This window comes from Dermacentor andersoni, chromosome 2 (genome assembly GCF_023375885.2).
Source record: "Dermacentor andersoni chromosome 2, qqDerAnde1_hic_scaffold, whole genome shotgun sequence".
In the NCBI taxonomy this organism is placed as follows: domain Eukaryota; kingdom Metazoa; phylum Arthropoda; class Arachnida; order Ixodida; family Ixodidae; genus Dermacentor; species Dermacentor andersoni.
The window spans coordinates 119,304,265-119,319,273 of record NC_092815.1 but is presented as its reverse complement, the minus strand read 5'-3'; the positions used below and the strand labels follow the sequence as shown (position 1 = coordinate 119,319,273).

At 46.5% G+C, this 15,009-nt stretch overlaps 1 protein-coding gene across 1 annotated transcript in view; it reads right to left on the bottom strand.

The window, feature by feature from the left end:
- Nucleotides 1-15,009, bottom strand: part of LOC126541303 (uncharacterized) — an 80,533-nt gene that overhangs the window by 12,326 nt on the left and 53,198 nt on the right. Inside the window, exon 2 of the mRNA XM_050188027.2 lies at nt 3,935-3,994. Within this exon, the coding sequence (XP_050043984.1) occupies nt 3,935-3,994 (60 nt within the window). The remainder of the gene's footprint in view (nt 1-3,934; nt 3,995-15,009) is intronic.

The window sequence follows — 15,009 nt, the reverse complement described above, 5'->3', positions numbered from 1 at the left end:
CTACAGATTGAACGGTAAGGTATACAGTGAGCGAAAATGAATGAATTGATCGCTACGAGCATCGTCTAACAAGCTGGCTCAATTCCCAGCACTGTCGTTATTCTCTGTCATGAATTTTGTCACTTGTCCTCGCGCTCGACCTTGACAGTTCAGCTGCCCCGCGCGCAGCGTTCCATTTCTCGCGAGCGCACGTCACAGCGTGGCGGTGGTGGCCGTCGCCGTCTGTGTGCAACCGTCTGTCTACTCGGCACCTATTTTCCTTCTCACCTTTTCGCCAACGGGCTGGCAGACAGACCTGAGTGCACAGCACCCATTAGATTGTCAGCGCCGGCGCAAAGGGTGGGAAATAGCGTTCGTGATAATAATTATGCGCGCTAGCAGGGCTGAGCAGCATAGCTGCAGTGAGCGAGAAACGCCTGCCAGAACACGCGGCTGGCCCCACGAACTCTCAATCGTACGCGCCGCTCGATACGGATACGAGTGCAGCGTCCAGAAGAAAGACCTTCGCGCCAGAGCTTCATATATTAGCGCGTACGGCCGCCGGCCGTGTCCAAAGGGCGCGCTTTCCGCTCGCCACTTGTCGTTCGGCGCGGTGGAACGGTTGGGCGTGGTTCTCTGAATGTGTGGACCTGCGGGAACGAACGCCCGTTTCTAATGCATACCTGCGAAACGCGCAGGTCACTCAATTTTTCTCGGGGAAAGAAAGCGAGGCCCTGCACTGCAATGCCAAATACGGTGAGCGCCGTAGCGTTCACGCACCACTAAAGGAGACACGGCCGGCGCTGTACCTAGCTGGCAGATTCCAGGGCTTCTTTATGAGCGTACGCAGAGGCAATTTGCGCTATAGATATAGAAACTACCAATTAGCTCGGGTACAAAGGAACGCAGTTGGCTGGCGATCAAGGGTTAGCGTCTGAAACAACAAAGCAGTAAAAGAAATAATCCACCTTTCGTATAGTTTCCTACTTTCCGGCAGGAATTGTTCTTAAGAGAAGCAATTCTTCTCGAGAAATACGATATAACCTTACTGCAAACATTTCGTTGTTCCTTAATTTCGTCTCTCGACTTTCAGTGCCGGTTATGTTACCATCCAGACCTAAATCTATATGAGTGGGGTATTTGTGATGTCTGCTAAGACGCCAAAGACAGTTAATTAAAGATTCGACAATTACAAGCCCTGTGGCTTTACCACGGATGCATCGATTGTATATGTTTCATTTGTAACTAATTGAGCCGAAGTAAAAATTCGTTGCTGTCGACTTGTGGAGGCATTCACATGAACCTAACAAGACCTCACCGAGCTTGACTGCCTGACTGAAATTTGCCTCTCGCAATTGCTTAAACGGGCGAGACGATTTATCTTCTCAAAGTTAAGCCTAGCCGCCCAGTCAAAGAGTATCTAAACGCGGTATAGTTCAGAGCGACACTGTGCAACAGCAACCGCGGACAGGACCCTCAGCTCGCAAGAGCTGCTGTCTCGCCTTCGGAAGGAAACAAAGCTGGTTGACCGAGTTAATCGCCTCGAAGCCGGCTGCTGCTCGAATATCGGCCCACCGGCTGGTCTGCAAACAACGAATTCATATACGCGCGATCCTGTCAGGCTGTATCAACCTGACCCGCTGGTGCGGCGTTCATATCAACCAGCCTATTGTAGATACTCGAACGCGACTATCACAGCTGCTGTTGGTGCAGTGAACAGACTCCAGAGAACGCAACTTGAGCTACACTCGAGACTTCTGTTTGTTATCAGTGTTCAAAAATGAAAAGAACAGGCGCATTTCTCTGTAGACCCTGTTTCCTTGGGTCTGCTTAAGCGTCGACCGCAGTGCGTTTCCTGGCACTGAAAGTGGGCTCGCATGTCTACGTTAACTAATAATAATAAATAAAGTGCCCAAAGCAACGCCTTCAACGTCGCCTTTGCCGATATAGTCGCTGCATTACGTTTCCCGCGTGAAGGGAAAAAAATAAAAATAAGAAAAAGAACATGCAAAGAATCGTACCCTGGAATCGGCCAACAATTACTCGTATGCACTGTTTCCACTCACTGCCCTGATTCGAGTGCGCAGAACGAGAATTAATCGATGCAATCAGCGTCGGAAACGGGCCCGGCCTGCTCAGTGGACAGGCGTTTTACTGGTAGCGATGACCCAGCCGATATGCTCGCGGCAAGGTCTTTCTGTGTTTCAAGAACACGCCGCCGGCACACACGCTGCAAGCCCGCAGGAAAAGGGGCACCCACCCAGTGGGGTGCCCACACGGCGAGACCTAATCAGCGACAATTAAATCTCGAAAGGGCAACCATTGTGTTCGAGGCTCGTTAGGCGAGTATGCAAACTTGAGTGTCCGCGGTGCTCAAGGGACCGTGCGCGTAGGTTAAACACACGTATCAAAAGCTCGGGTCGCGCAAACGCACACACACTTGTAGGCGCAAAAATAAAGGCCGAGACCAATGAAACACTGTGAAATGTTCGCACAGAGGCGTAAGTGGAACGGTATGCAAGGTCAGCGCTGGGGTGTAAGATTAACGGTATGACCACTAACCAAGTCACAGCCGTCATAATCGCCCTTGTCATTCCCTTCTCGAAGTTCACTAAACCGGCAGCGACCTACTAAAAGACATGCAAGGCGCGTGGGCCTTCGGATGATTCGGAGCGCCGGCGATTGATTGCGCACAGTATTGGCGTTGAGTAGATGCATTATTAGCACTAGCAGAGATGTGGTGCCTAAAAATAAGAAGAGCGGAACGCGATGTACTGTCATGCCGCGAGGGCTCCTACAAGAGTCTGTAGTAGCATATGCAACATTGTAACACATTCCTTCGGTTGCGAATTTTCGTTTCTCCGCTTGCCTTTCTTTTTGCATTTCTCCCTTAAATCCTACTTTGACGGATGGACATTGTTTATTGCTCTTGAATCAGACAGGTTGTGGAATCATTGTTAGTTTGACCATGCCGCGACAGGAGCGCAGGAGCGACATGAATGAGAACCAGAGCCAGATTCTGCAGCCAAACAAGTGACACACTATCAGATATGAGTTTCTTTACTTCTATTATTTATTTATTTATTTATTTGTTTGTTTATTTAGGCGATTTTGCAAAATTACAGGCAGTGACGGTGCATACACTATACGCAATGTTCCTTCTCCATTGCACGCCCCCCCCCCCCCCCGCTTTTTCTTTTATGCTCATTTACCATGTGCAGTGACATATTATGCTGCTACAAGTGCAATTTCATTTTACATGTGTTGTTTCTTAGTGCTTCTTCTTTTTCCGAGACTGTTTAGCCGTATAGAAAAACATTGTTTTTCGAAAGACGGCAGTACTATTGATTACATTAAATAAATAAAGTCACTTTAAATATCACTTATTTGGAAATGACATTAGTTTGACGTTACCTTGCAATTATGACTGGGCTTTGTAACGACTTATCATAGCGGTGAGCAATTCTTTCAATAAAGTGTTGTCATGATGTAATTCGCTACGTTACTTATATACTCAAGGCCTAATGAACGTTGAGTACACAGATCATTAACCGAAACAAGTTTAACCCTTTCTTTTTTATACCTGTTTTGTTAATTCCTACCATGTGTCTTGAGCAACTTGACAGGCACTACCAAATATAATTAATTCAAAAGCAAAACGTAAAACATTTCCTGCCATTCACAGCCATCTCTCGTTCCTGCAGTCAAATCGCAATGTCTTTTGGTAGTCGTACCTCCACTAAACACTGACGAAATTCTCACCTTCCAGTGTTCTTGCTTTTTTTTTTAATGGGAAAGCTATTATTTTGAAGACGCGGCTCATGTTCTAAAAAGTGTCTTCACAGAACTGCACGCTGAGCGCCGCGTATCACTAAGGAAATATCTGCCTAGTTCGCATCAAGAAGCAAAAAAAGAAAGAAAAAAAAGAAAAAAAAATGACAGAACAAATTCTCACCTCTTGTTCATCGTAGCCGGCTCTGGCTGAGGCAGCCAGTGCACACGCCAGAAAAGCCACCTGCAGAACGAAAGAACAGCAAAGAAAGGTTAAAACAGGCAATACATCAACTTCCGTTGAAACCACGGATCTACAGAGGCTAACGAGCCCTTCTCAAGGCATCATCAGCCGCAAACGTAATTCATCATGCTACAACACCTATCGTCATCAGTCGCAAAAAAAAGCAGTAATCACAAGAGTATTACTAATGGATGAAGTCCAGCCGTACGCGACGTAAGCACGTACGGTGTCGCCTTGTCAAGCCACTTGGCACGTGAAAAGCACATCTGGGATCGATACTACGAATTGTTTCGTACGCACATTCCGCATCCCCGGTTTACCTCGTCAACCTCGACCACCTCGACAAGGACAACCTCGTTGACTTCACGGTCTTTCCTTTCTCTGTGCCTGCCTTTCTCTTCTTTCTTTTTTTCACGAATTCCATAATTTACAGGAAGAGACCTCCCACCTGACCATCCCTATTAACTTTACCTATGCTTACCTTGCGAACGTCTTCCCTATGAGAAGACACTAAGACCACCTGCGACTCTCGCCCAGTATATTCATTAACTACACCTTGAAGCCCTTCCCGCTGCCTGAGAGATTTAAAGACGCTTTAGAAAGCTTGTGTTATACGAAAGTCATTTTTCCTGCGGTTTCTCCATATAATGCCAGAAGGTTTCCGCGTACGTTGTTGCGACGAGTTTTCGGGCCCTGTGGGAGTGACGTCGTGAATTTGCGACGATTCCGAGTCCTGAAGAGCGATATTATTTTTGTACATATCTTACGTTCTAAAATCAGTATTTCCTTTCTTTTCATTTCAATTTCTTATTAGTTATACACGTATTTATTTATTTATTTATTTATTTTCTTGCACAGCTCTTGAGTCATTTTATTTTATTTATTTATTATGCAAAGTTTTTTCTCGCAGTAAATAAACAGTCGAACCCAATGCGACGCGCATTATGCAGTGGGCAATGGCAGTGTGTATAGGTCCCTGTTCAGCACCTTATTCCCTAGCGCGAAATTATTCAACCTTAGGTCCTGAACTACATTGTCGACCTAATTCCGACCGCTACATTCACTGTACAAGGATGTTTTATAATTCACTCGCTGAAATCAATATAGTAATGTTTCATCGAACCGGGAGTTAATTTGTTAAAGCGTAGCAGATATAAGGAACGGGAACGTGCCACATTATGGACGCAGACAATAAACTGGGCTCCAAAATAAGGCGGCAACAAAAGGAGTAGTTGAGAGCGAAGTAGACGGACAGAAAGAGAACGAGGATAACAATTGCTCACAATCGAAGGGCGTTCGATCACGAGATCGCGTGCGAGGGCACAACGCCCAAGCTTTGATGAACGCAATGTTTTCATAAACCCGTATGGTCTATTGTCACTGCCCGCCGCATACGCCCTCCACTTTTGAAGGTAACGGCTTGAACGAGCAGAAGGATTTGTTCTTCTATAGGCCGCACATGCATTCTCTGAAACGCAACGGCATGCGCGCATATGCACCGTACCCTGGCTTTTCGTGACTTGGTCTATGAGGGCCGGCTTTACGTCATTCAATGAGATTGATCCTTGTCTTATCCAAGGCGTTACAGATACACGCAACGTCCTGCAGAGGCTAGTCGCTTATTGTGGGACATTCGGTATTGGGTGCAAGAGAGAGGCAGAGGAAAGGCGAAAAGGTTAACCAGAGGGAAAGATCCGGTTTGCTATCCTGCGCTGGGGAGAGAGGGGAGGTAGAGGTAAAGTGACAATCCTGGGTGCAAAGTAATTGACTAGACGTGTTGAGGTAGCAAAACTCGGGACTCGAAGCACGAAAGATGAGTACATTAGAAATTAGACCAAACGAAAGAAAAATAATATTTTTTTTTTATTGGTCGCCCTTTCGCCATTAGCGATAAAGGCGCCGTTTGACCAATTGCTTTTGGTCAAATGTTTTCGGGCTGCACCCCCTGCTCATGTATGTCACGCGACGTCACAAAACCGCGAAAACTCACCACGCCAAAGTGACGTGTGCGCATTAAGGGCGCATTAATATGCCGAACAAAACTGAAATGTCTTCGGAATAGCCGGAGGCTGCCCCGTTCCGAAAGGAATAGAAGATGGCTCTCCGTCGATCACTGTGCCACCAACTACTCGGAGCTGCCGGGGAGCATGGATTTATTTGCGTATGACAAAACTTTTTGCGTGGCCGTATAACGTTATCGAGCCCTTCCGCCCCCCCCCCCCCCCCCGCCCCACCTATTCTGCTCCCATGTGTAGGGTAGAAAACTGGTTAAGCTAAACTCGTTAACCTCCTTGCCTTTCCTTCTCCACTCTTTCCTTCCTTCCTTCGGCACGTATACGACATTGCTCTGCCAACTCTTCTTGCTCAGGATCCGTTTTAGCGCATTATCAGCCTTCCGTTGCATGCCGCCGCGATTTTGACCAGCCACCGCAAGCTAAGTAAGGAAATGCGGACCAATAGCAGACGCCGGCACCTCCCTCTTGTTTCGGTTATCTATTTTCATTGCGCTGGCTCTATAGAAACCCCCTCCAGTTGAGTGTTCTCCTCGCCGGTTGTCAGCCAATTTGATAAGAAGAACCGCTCAATGTAGGCAATGTTATTCGTTTTGAAAGCAAACAAAAACGACCTCCTACAATCGAGGAGAGCGTTTGATTGGGCTGTTCAGTCAACGCTGCGGGTCACCGCTCGATGCCTGCGTCGGCGGTTAGGTATATTTCACGTCAAGAGATTGGAATAAAAACATATTGGAATAGTTTTACGTTATATGGCCCCTGTATACATGAACGTGCATAAAATGTGGTTCCTCCCACTCTGATGTTGTGGTGGAGAAGGAGGAGAAAATAAAGAGAGAAGGCAGGAATGTTAACCATTGGCGTGCAAGTATAGGCGGATCATCCTCGCAGAAGTTTTCCTAGACAGTCGGATTGATAGGCCATGGTAAACAGCAGTTTACAATAGGTAGTGACGCACTGGAAGTAGTAAGGGAATACATCTACTTAGGACAGGTAGTGACTGCGGATCCGGATCATGAGACTGAAATAATCAGAAGAATAAGAATGGGCTGGGGTGCGTTTGGCAGGCATCCTCAGATCATGAACAGCAGGTTGCCATTATCCCTCAAGAGAAAAGTTTATAACAGCTGTGTCTTACCAGTACTCACGTACGGGGCAGAAACCTGGAGGATTACGAAAAGAGTTCTACTTAAATTGAGGACGACGCAACGAGCTATGGAAAGAAGAATGATAGGTGTAACGTTAAGGGATAAGAAAAGAGCAGATTGCGTGAGGGAACAAACGCTAGTTAATGATGTCTTAGTAGAAATCAAGAAAACGAAATGGGCATGGGCAGGACACGTAATGAGGAGGAAAGATAACCGATGGTCATTAAGAGTTACGGACTGGATTCCAAGGGAAGGAAAGCGTAGCAGAGGGCGGCAGAAAGTTAGGTGGACGGATGAGATTAAGAAGTTTGCAGGGACAACATGGCCGCAATTAGTACATGACCGGGGTAGTTGGAGAAGTATGGGAGAGGCCTTTGCCCTGCAGTGGGCATAACCAGGCTGATGATGATGATGATGATGGTGGTCTTCTACATGAGCTAAACGAGAAGCTTCATTGGCATGGCACAATTATCGTCGATAATACATAATATATAACATAATACGATAATAACATAACATAATACGATAATATATTTAAGAATAAATTTAAGCATATGAGCTCATGCTGACCTTCTTTCACTCACTGAGGCATCCAGCTTAGAGGTTCAGCTGCTCAGCTAATAAAGCATGGAACAAGAATACCGCTACGAAAGTGACGACTGCCCTCCAAACAACATCACTCTTGACTGGAAGTCAAGAGCGGATTGCTACCGGCTTGTCTGCAGACGTTAAACCTGCTTTGCAGGGCGTAGGTTGTCACCGTCACGTTGTCGCATCAACGACGCTCTATCGCACGAGCTGTCACGCAGGTTACGTCTGTCCAAGCAGCGCCGCGTAGGACGCGCCCGTCAGAACAGGTGAGTGAACGACAAGCCGCGTGGGCTACTGTCACTCGCGTTGACATACAGGCGTGCACGCACTGTACAACTGGACACACGCGCACTCGGGTACACAATCGCACTCGCTTAAAGGCTGAGCAGTCTGCTTCAGCCTCCGCATCGGGGAACAGCCGTGTAGGCGACGTGACAGAAGCACAAATAAGTACATAAACGAGTGGTCGCGCGGTAGCAACGCCCGCGTCGATGCCCTTGCAATGTATATGCGAAGACGCATTCTCAGGGGCTACGACGTCCAACAAAAGACCTCCAGCGCTCGGTAAAGGCTGTGCTTTGGTTAGTTCCCGCGATGACCGCTGAAGCAAAGAATGGTGACACACTTTGATCGGACGCGACCGTCTCGCGCCACCTCTCTGTTATTCTATGTCAAACCACAAGGTGTCTATACGTCCAACGTACAGAATCGACATCTCCTCGTGCGACTCGACTCTGTCATCGGCCCTGAATTCCATAAGCTACTTCTCTCGACCGTCTTGGGTGAAACATTTTTCGTGTCCGCCGCCATGGATTTGCTCTACCACTTTTATCAGCCACAACCGAGTCGCCGAGGCACATTTGTAAGTGACAAAATTAAGAAAGCATGAATTTTGTCCTAAACGTGTCTTTGTGATCGCACTTGTCTCCTTCACAATGATGTACAAAGCCCCTCTTCGTGTTACGTAGTTGACGACTTATCCCCACGGTTTTCACGCACGCGGCAGCCAATGTTTGATTGTAAACCTAACTCTATTCCTTCCGCATGTAAATTGTATCTGAAATACTGCAACCATACTGCCTCACCTTCATCACTCATAACTATTTCCAGCCAGACGCACATTTCGTCACATCTTCAAACCAATGAGCTTTCGACGTCTTTATGGTAAAAGCTACGCGTTTAACTATAATCATTTCATCCTAACTTTATTGAAGCCTATAACTGTCTACGAGAAGTAATTGTCAGTCCGAGCCAAGCTACAAAGTTTAGAGAGCTGACAATTCCATATTTTTGTTACTGGCTGTGTCTAATATCATTTCTGTAAGTTCACTTTCTCATTCCGCAATTTTTCACTCTACTTCTATGGAAAACGACTGTCGAAACGCTGCTGTCGCTAGGTATTCGCTTATTTATTGCTCTACGTTTCAAACGATTTTCTTTCGCTGGTCGTTGCATAATATGAACTTTCTTTTACTTTTATTCTAGAAACAAACCAGCTTGTTACAATGTTTTGTTTTGTTTTTCCATTTCATATCCATGCGCCTTTACGCTGAAGAAGCGGTACACATTTTTATGTATCCTTTCGGGTTACAGGATGACAGAACCCCTAGCAATGAGTAGGCTGTGCTTTTTATTCCAAATGATTTTGCTCATTTTGTCAGGTGAAAACATTGTCGTCGATATTTTCCTAAAGTTATTAAATTTAGTCTTTTTTTAATTATTTTATGGCACTAGTATTTCGGTTTTGGTGATATTTAGTTCACTTCTTTGTGCTACGGACATGGCCTCAGCAAGGTGAGAAGGAAAGATCATGGAAGAAAATGTTTCATGTCGAAATACTTCAATATAAAGAATCTTCGTTACCACGAAGAAGGAAAAAAGAAAGGGGGGGCGGGGGGGGGGCGGGAGGGTTGTATTGGAATGAGCAGTAAAATATAGGAAGCGCATAACTATAGCAAGCAGGAAAGACACAGTAAAGGTACACAGTGGACGAAGATCGATTATATCCTATACGTTTCGCATATCTTCATATTACACATTACCACTGCAGCTTCAGATTTCACGCATCGCACGTTTGTCTGATTTGGGATTTTCTGAAGTCACGAGCGAACGAACGAACGAAGACCATGAAACGGTTGCTGGAAGTCGTAAAATCCTGGACTGATATGCAAATAAACTGCAACGCCAGCGGCTACACGACAACTCGATAGCAGGTCGTTCCACTCCGTTATGGCCTCCCTGAGAGGCGCGCGGTGCAGCGCAACCATAGCATCGACTTCCTATCGCGGAATGCCTCGTGTGCAGCCTGTCGGAACGGTGTATACGTCCGTGCTACAGACATTGCGCATTTTGTTCAAACATTTCGCCTTCTTCTTGTCGCGTTGTCTGCAGCCAATCGCGATGTTAAATAACGCAGTGTTTCGCGGAAGGAATGAAGAAGTCGCGTGTGGCATTCACATGTGTATAGCGCTATACGAGGGCAACGAAGGGCGCACAACTGAAAAGAGCCAGGCACCACTCTATGTCTTCGCCTTTCCTTATGAGTTAAGCATCGTATGCGCATTCACAACGAATCGTCTGAGCCTGCCACGCCTATCAACGGTTCTGTGCTGTTGCAGAGCGCGATAAGCGATTATCGGCAGCGCCAGATTAATTTCGACCACCCAGTGTCCTTCAGCGGGTACGATCGATCTCGACCTACGTAGACACTCCACCAGCATCGGAACGCGGCCGCCACGGCTGAGAAACGAGCTGCCGACGCCTTGCTCGGCAAGTGGACGCCATAATCACCCGTTGAGAAACCTCGGCGCTCGAGGATAAAGGCAGCGAAATGATAGTGTGTTCACTCAATTAACGCGGGTGAACGCTAGATAGTGTTGTGCTTATTTATAATGCCGGTACACCTCGACTCAGTCGTGCGACGAATGAGACGAGGTTGCACGCCTTTCTGAAAGACAGTGTACGACCGCGTGGCAAGCTGTGAATGCGTTGCGATGATACTGCAGAAGGTACCATTCTCTTCACGTACAAGGGCACTTTAAAGGAATCCTCAAGTACTTTCCACCAGTGCTGCGCGCTTTTCTGTCTCTCGTGACTGAATGTGCACTGCATAACGCAGAGGTACGTCAGGTCAGTGCTTTCTAAACAATACAAGGTTTACTATGCTTGAGCCCTGGCGTCATGCGGGAAGGGCAGCGGTACATATGCATTTAAACGGAGGACGTGGACGATGCTTAACGCAATCGTCTTTCCTTCCCAAAGCTCGGGCTTCTGTGGGAACGTGTCCATTCCTACGGATGACGTCACATTTGAGGTTCGGTGATTTTCCCATAATTTTTTAGGCCGTTTCTCCAATGCGGCTGTTCCAACTTTCGCGATTTCATTTGCCGTCGACGAGCCTTTTAGCATGCTCGGTCTACGAGGTAGCCACCCAGCAGTTGCAACTTTCGCGATTTTCACGAAGTCATTTGCCGCCTACGAGCCTTTGAGCATGCTTTGTATGCGAGGTAGCCACCTAACAGCATCCGCCATCGTCGCCGACACGGGTGGTACAGAGGCAACGAAATTCCGCGGAGGTATGAACACCACGAATGGAGGAGCTATGGAATAGGCTGCTTATATATAGAGAGAGCAGCAATTCCGTCTCAACACTGTTTCACGAAGTAGATGTCGACGTAGCTGCCTTACTGAGACACACATTCATCCCTGAAGGCAGGCGCACACGACAGATATACAAAACTGTTTGATCTCAATCCATCAGACAGAATGCCTAACATGCATGCATTTACTATACTCAACAAACTAAAATTCTTGCGGGTTCCTTTTTTAGATTTCATTACTCTTGTTCTCGATCGACAAAGCAATCCATTTCGGCGTAGATGGAGCAGCTGACAAGCGACACTTTACCCTGTCGTACACTGGCACTAAACGTCGGAAACAAAATCGAGCAACGCTGCAATCTCGCACGTAGTGTCCACAAGCGTGCTACTTCCGTCTGCACAGACGCATAGCCCACCCGGCTTTCACGTGAACAAATGGAGCGATCGCTTAACGGTGCGCACCAGTTGTGTAACCGGTTACTATTTCTGAGACCTGCAATAAAAACACGCCGGGTAGTTAAGGAACCGCGAGACTGAGCTATTGAAATTGGCCGTGTAGATCTATGAACAGCTCGACAACCGTAAGTATAGGACTCTTTGCTCAAAACAATGCAGGTTGTTCACCTTAGCTGATCGCTTTCGTTTCTATTCGCTTATTTAGCTTACTAGATATATCCAAGACCAATTTCTGCTATTACTGCCTCACTCAAACTACTTCGTCAGTTGCCTTATTAACGATTGAGAAGTATCAAATCGTTGTTTACGTTATTTTTTTCTCTTCTTCTTCCTTTCTTTTCTTCACTTCCGCCGAAGTATGGACGGGCAGCATTAGAGCCCACCTAAATATTGTTTGCTTAGAACTACAGATGGCACCTCAACAAGAGCTGATCCGTAAAAGAATGGAGAGGAATGACACATGACGAGAAATGGACCGAATAGCCAATTTACCGTATATAAAGTACTTAACACAGCAGCAGCATTATGCTTATAAATACACGAGAATAAAGTAAAAGGACGTCTTTCTTAAAATTACGCCTACATGTCTGAGACGCGTGGTATGACACCGTTTAAGAACATACCATTCCGCATTCAATTCGCGGCGCTTCTGTAAGGAAAGCATATCGCGCGGAAAGCGATTTACTGTGTTTACCGCGGAAGGCCTTGCGGTGGTGCTCCGTCGGTAGTTGTGTTCTAAGCAGGCAGGCAGGAAGACCTCCGAGAGAGCTGACGTGTTTGCGTTTGCCCGAAGAGCAAATGCACGCGGTTCTTATCTCGTCAACCTAGATGTCCGACGGAGACGCCAGCTTGTCTGATGCATCGCTTCACGTGCGCCGCCACGTCCTTGCAGTGCTACACGTTGACCGGCGGAGCGCATAAGACGGCGCCCTTCCTCGGCGGGCCCCCCTGCCTTGCCCGGCAACCCCAATAAACTATCAGTCAAGCGTTTCATTGGAAATGTTTGGCCAGAGTGCTGGTGTATTTATAGCTTCGCGAAACAGCAGTGCGGTAGCTTCGCGGCACATCTGCGTAAGCGTGGCGGCCCGTGCCACCTCATTCTGCCCACACTTGAAGCGATGCGTAATTTAAATTATAGGGTGTTACGCGCCAAAACCACGATCTGATTATGAGGAACGAAAAAATAGTGGGGAACTCCTTAATAAATTGGTCGACCTGGGGTTTTTAAACCTGCACCTAAATCGAAGAACTGGGGTATTTTCGTATTTCGCCCCGATCACGATGCAGCCGACATGGCTGGGATACAGAGATGCGTAATTCTTAATCAATTTTTCTTTTTTCATGTGAAAGAGGAAGGAAACCAGAGTTACGTGTTTCCCAGCAATGCAGAATGAAAATGCTCCGGTAAGCGATAGGGGCGTACGCGTAATCAAGACACGACAAAGCTTTAGATCGCTCAGGCGGCTCGGCCAAATGCACAAATTGTATGTTGAACATCACTGGTTTCTTGATTGATTGATTGATTGATTGATTGATTGATTGATTGATTGATTGATTGATTGATTGATTGATTGATTGATTGATTGATTGATTGATTGATTGATTGATTGATTGATTGATTGATTGATTGATTGATTGATTGATTGATAATTTTGAAGCCTCGTGGCAAAAAGATGTTCGATGGGAGAATAATTATCTTGACGAAATAGGCCAATTGCAGCCTTACTGTGGTTATTTGTACATACAGCTATATGACTAATAGCGAAAGGAAACGAAAAACTGGAAACTGCCTGACCTTCTTTCTTACCTTTTCTTCTTCTTTATGGAAGGACAAATGGCAGAACGTGAGGCTTAGTAGATTTTTGGCTGAATAAAATCATTTATGCTCAATTGAGACAAGACAACGCACTGAGTTAGCTGAAGAAATCCTAACGCACATGACGCCGCCTTCTTAATGCTCTTGCAATGGCAGTTTCTTGCTTGCGTGCGTGCTTCTGCTGCCTATTTCTAGACACCAACGAATTGCGTTTCATCGATCTAAACTGCTCATTATGCAATCGATAACATTACAAGCAAAACTAGCACCACTACTAAAGGTACGCAATTTGCCCGCACTCCTTCTACCTCTTGTTTGCCACGGTCAACCACTTAACGCTCCTTGTGACTGCAGTTCCACCCATTGCTCAAGGCGTTGCTCGTACAAGTCTTGCAGCAAGCTGTAAAGAAACTAACTCGACAGTTCCACTATGCTCTATAGCTGCAGGTGTATTTCAACATCACAGGTGGTGGAGGGAGAAGTGGAGGCCCCGGAGAAACACCAAGATGCTTCGAGCAAAAAAACCAGGAACATAGTCGAAGCAAGATGTAATCCGCGTGACTTCTTGTCGAACGCAAAGGTTGCTACTGCTGTCCTTTTTTAGAAAAAGAAAAAAGTGTTACGCATAATAGCCTGCGCATTTTCTCGACTTTGATCTGCGGGACGTCGTCGACGCTCGATGGCTTCGTCCCGCTTCGTCCTTCGCAGAAGGACGAAGTGGGAGCTGTCAACGTCAAACCCAGCCTCGTCAGAATTGCTGCATTATAAAGCGCTGATGACACGCTCAGCAAGGCGCATTCAGATACGAAATAGAGGCCTTGCCATGGCTGTAGTACTGGTGGTGCGAAATTTATTGCAAGCTGGCACCTAATCTCTCGCCCATACCAGACATACGCTACGAAATGTGCAAGCAGCGTTTCTCTGACTCGCTGCGAGGACGAGCCGTCGATCTGCTTGTGCACGGTTTGACACCAGTATGAGGGCGCACCACGCTGTTATACACTTGGCGAAACCTGCAGTACTCAGCCGGTGCCCATTCACAATTTAAATTAAAAGGAGTGTGCTTTTACGAAGTAGCCCACATTATGAACGCTGCTCACTTTAATGGGACGTAGGAGCACATGAAACGTTCGTACAGCCGAGTGCAAAAATATAGGGACCACGGCATATATATATATATATATGTATATATATATATATATATATATATAGTTTATTCGAGAACAGCCGTCAGCCGTGCAACGTGAAATTGTATAAAAGCATGGCGCTCGTCAAGCAGACGCACGTGGTGGGCAGTACACTTGATTTCAGCATTTATGCCTAGGCTGAGCAGAAAAAAGAAATTTAGCGGGAACTCTGGTCTTTCATATCTTGTACTCGACTGCACATACAT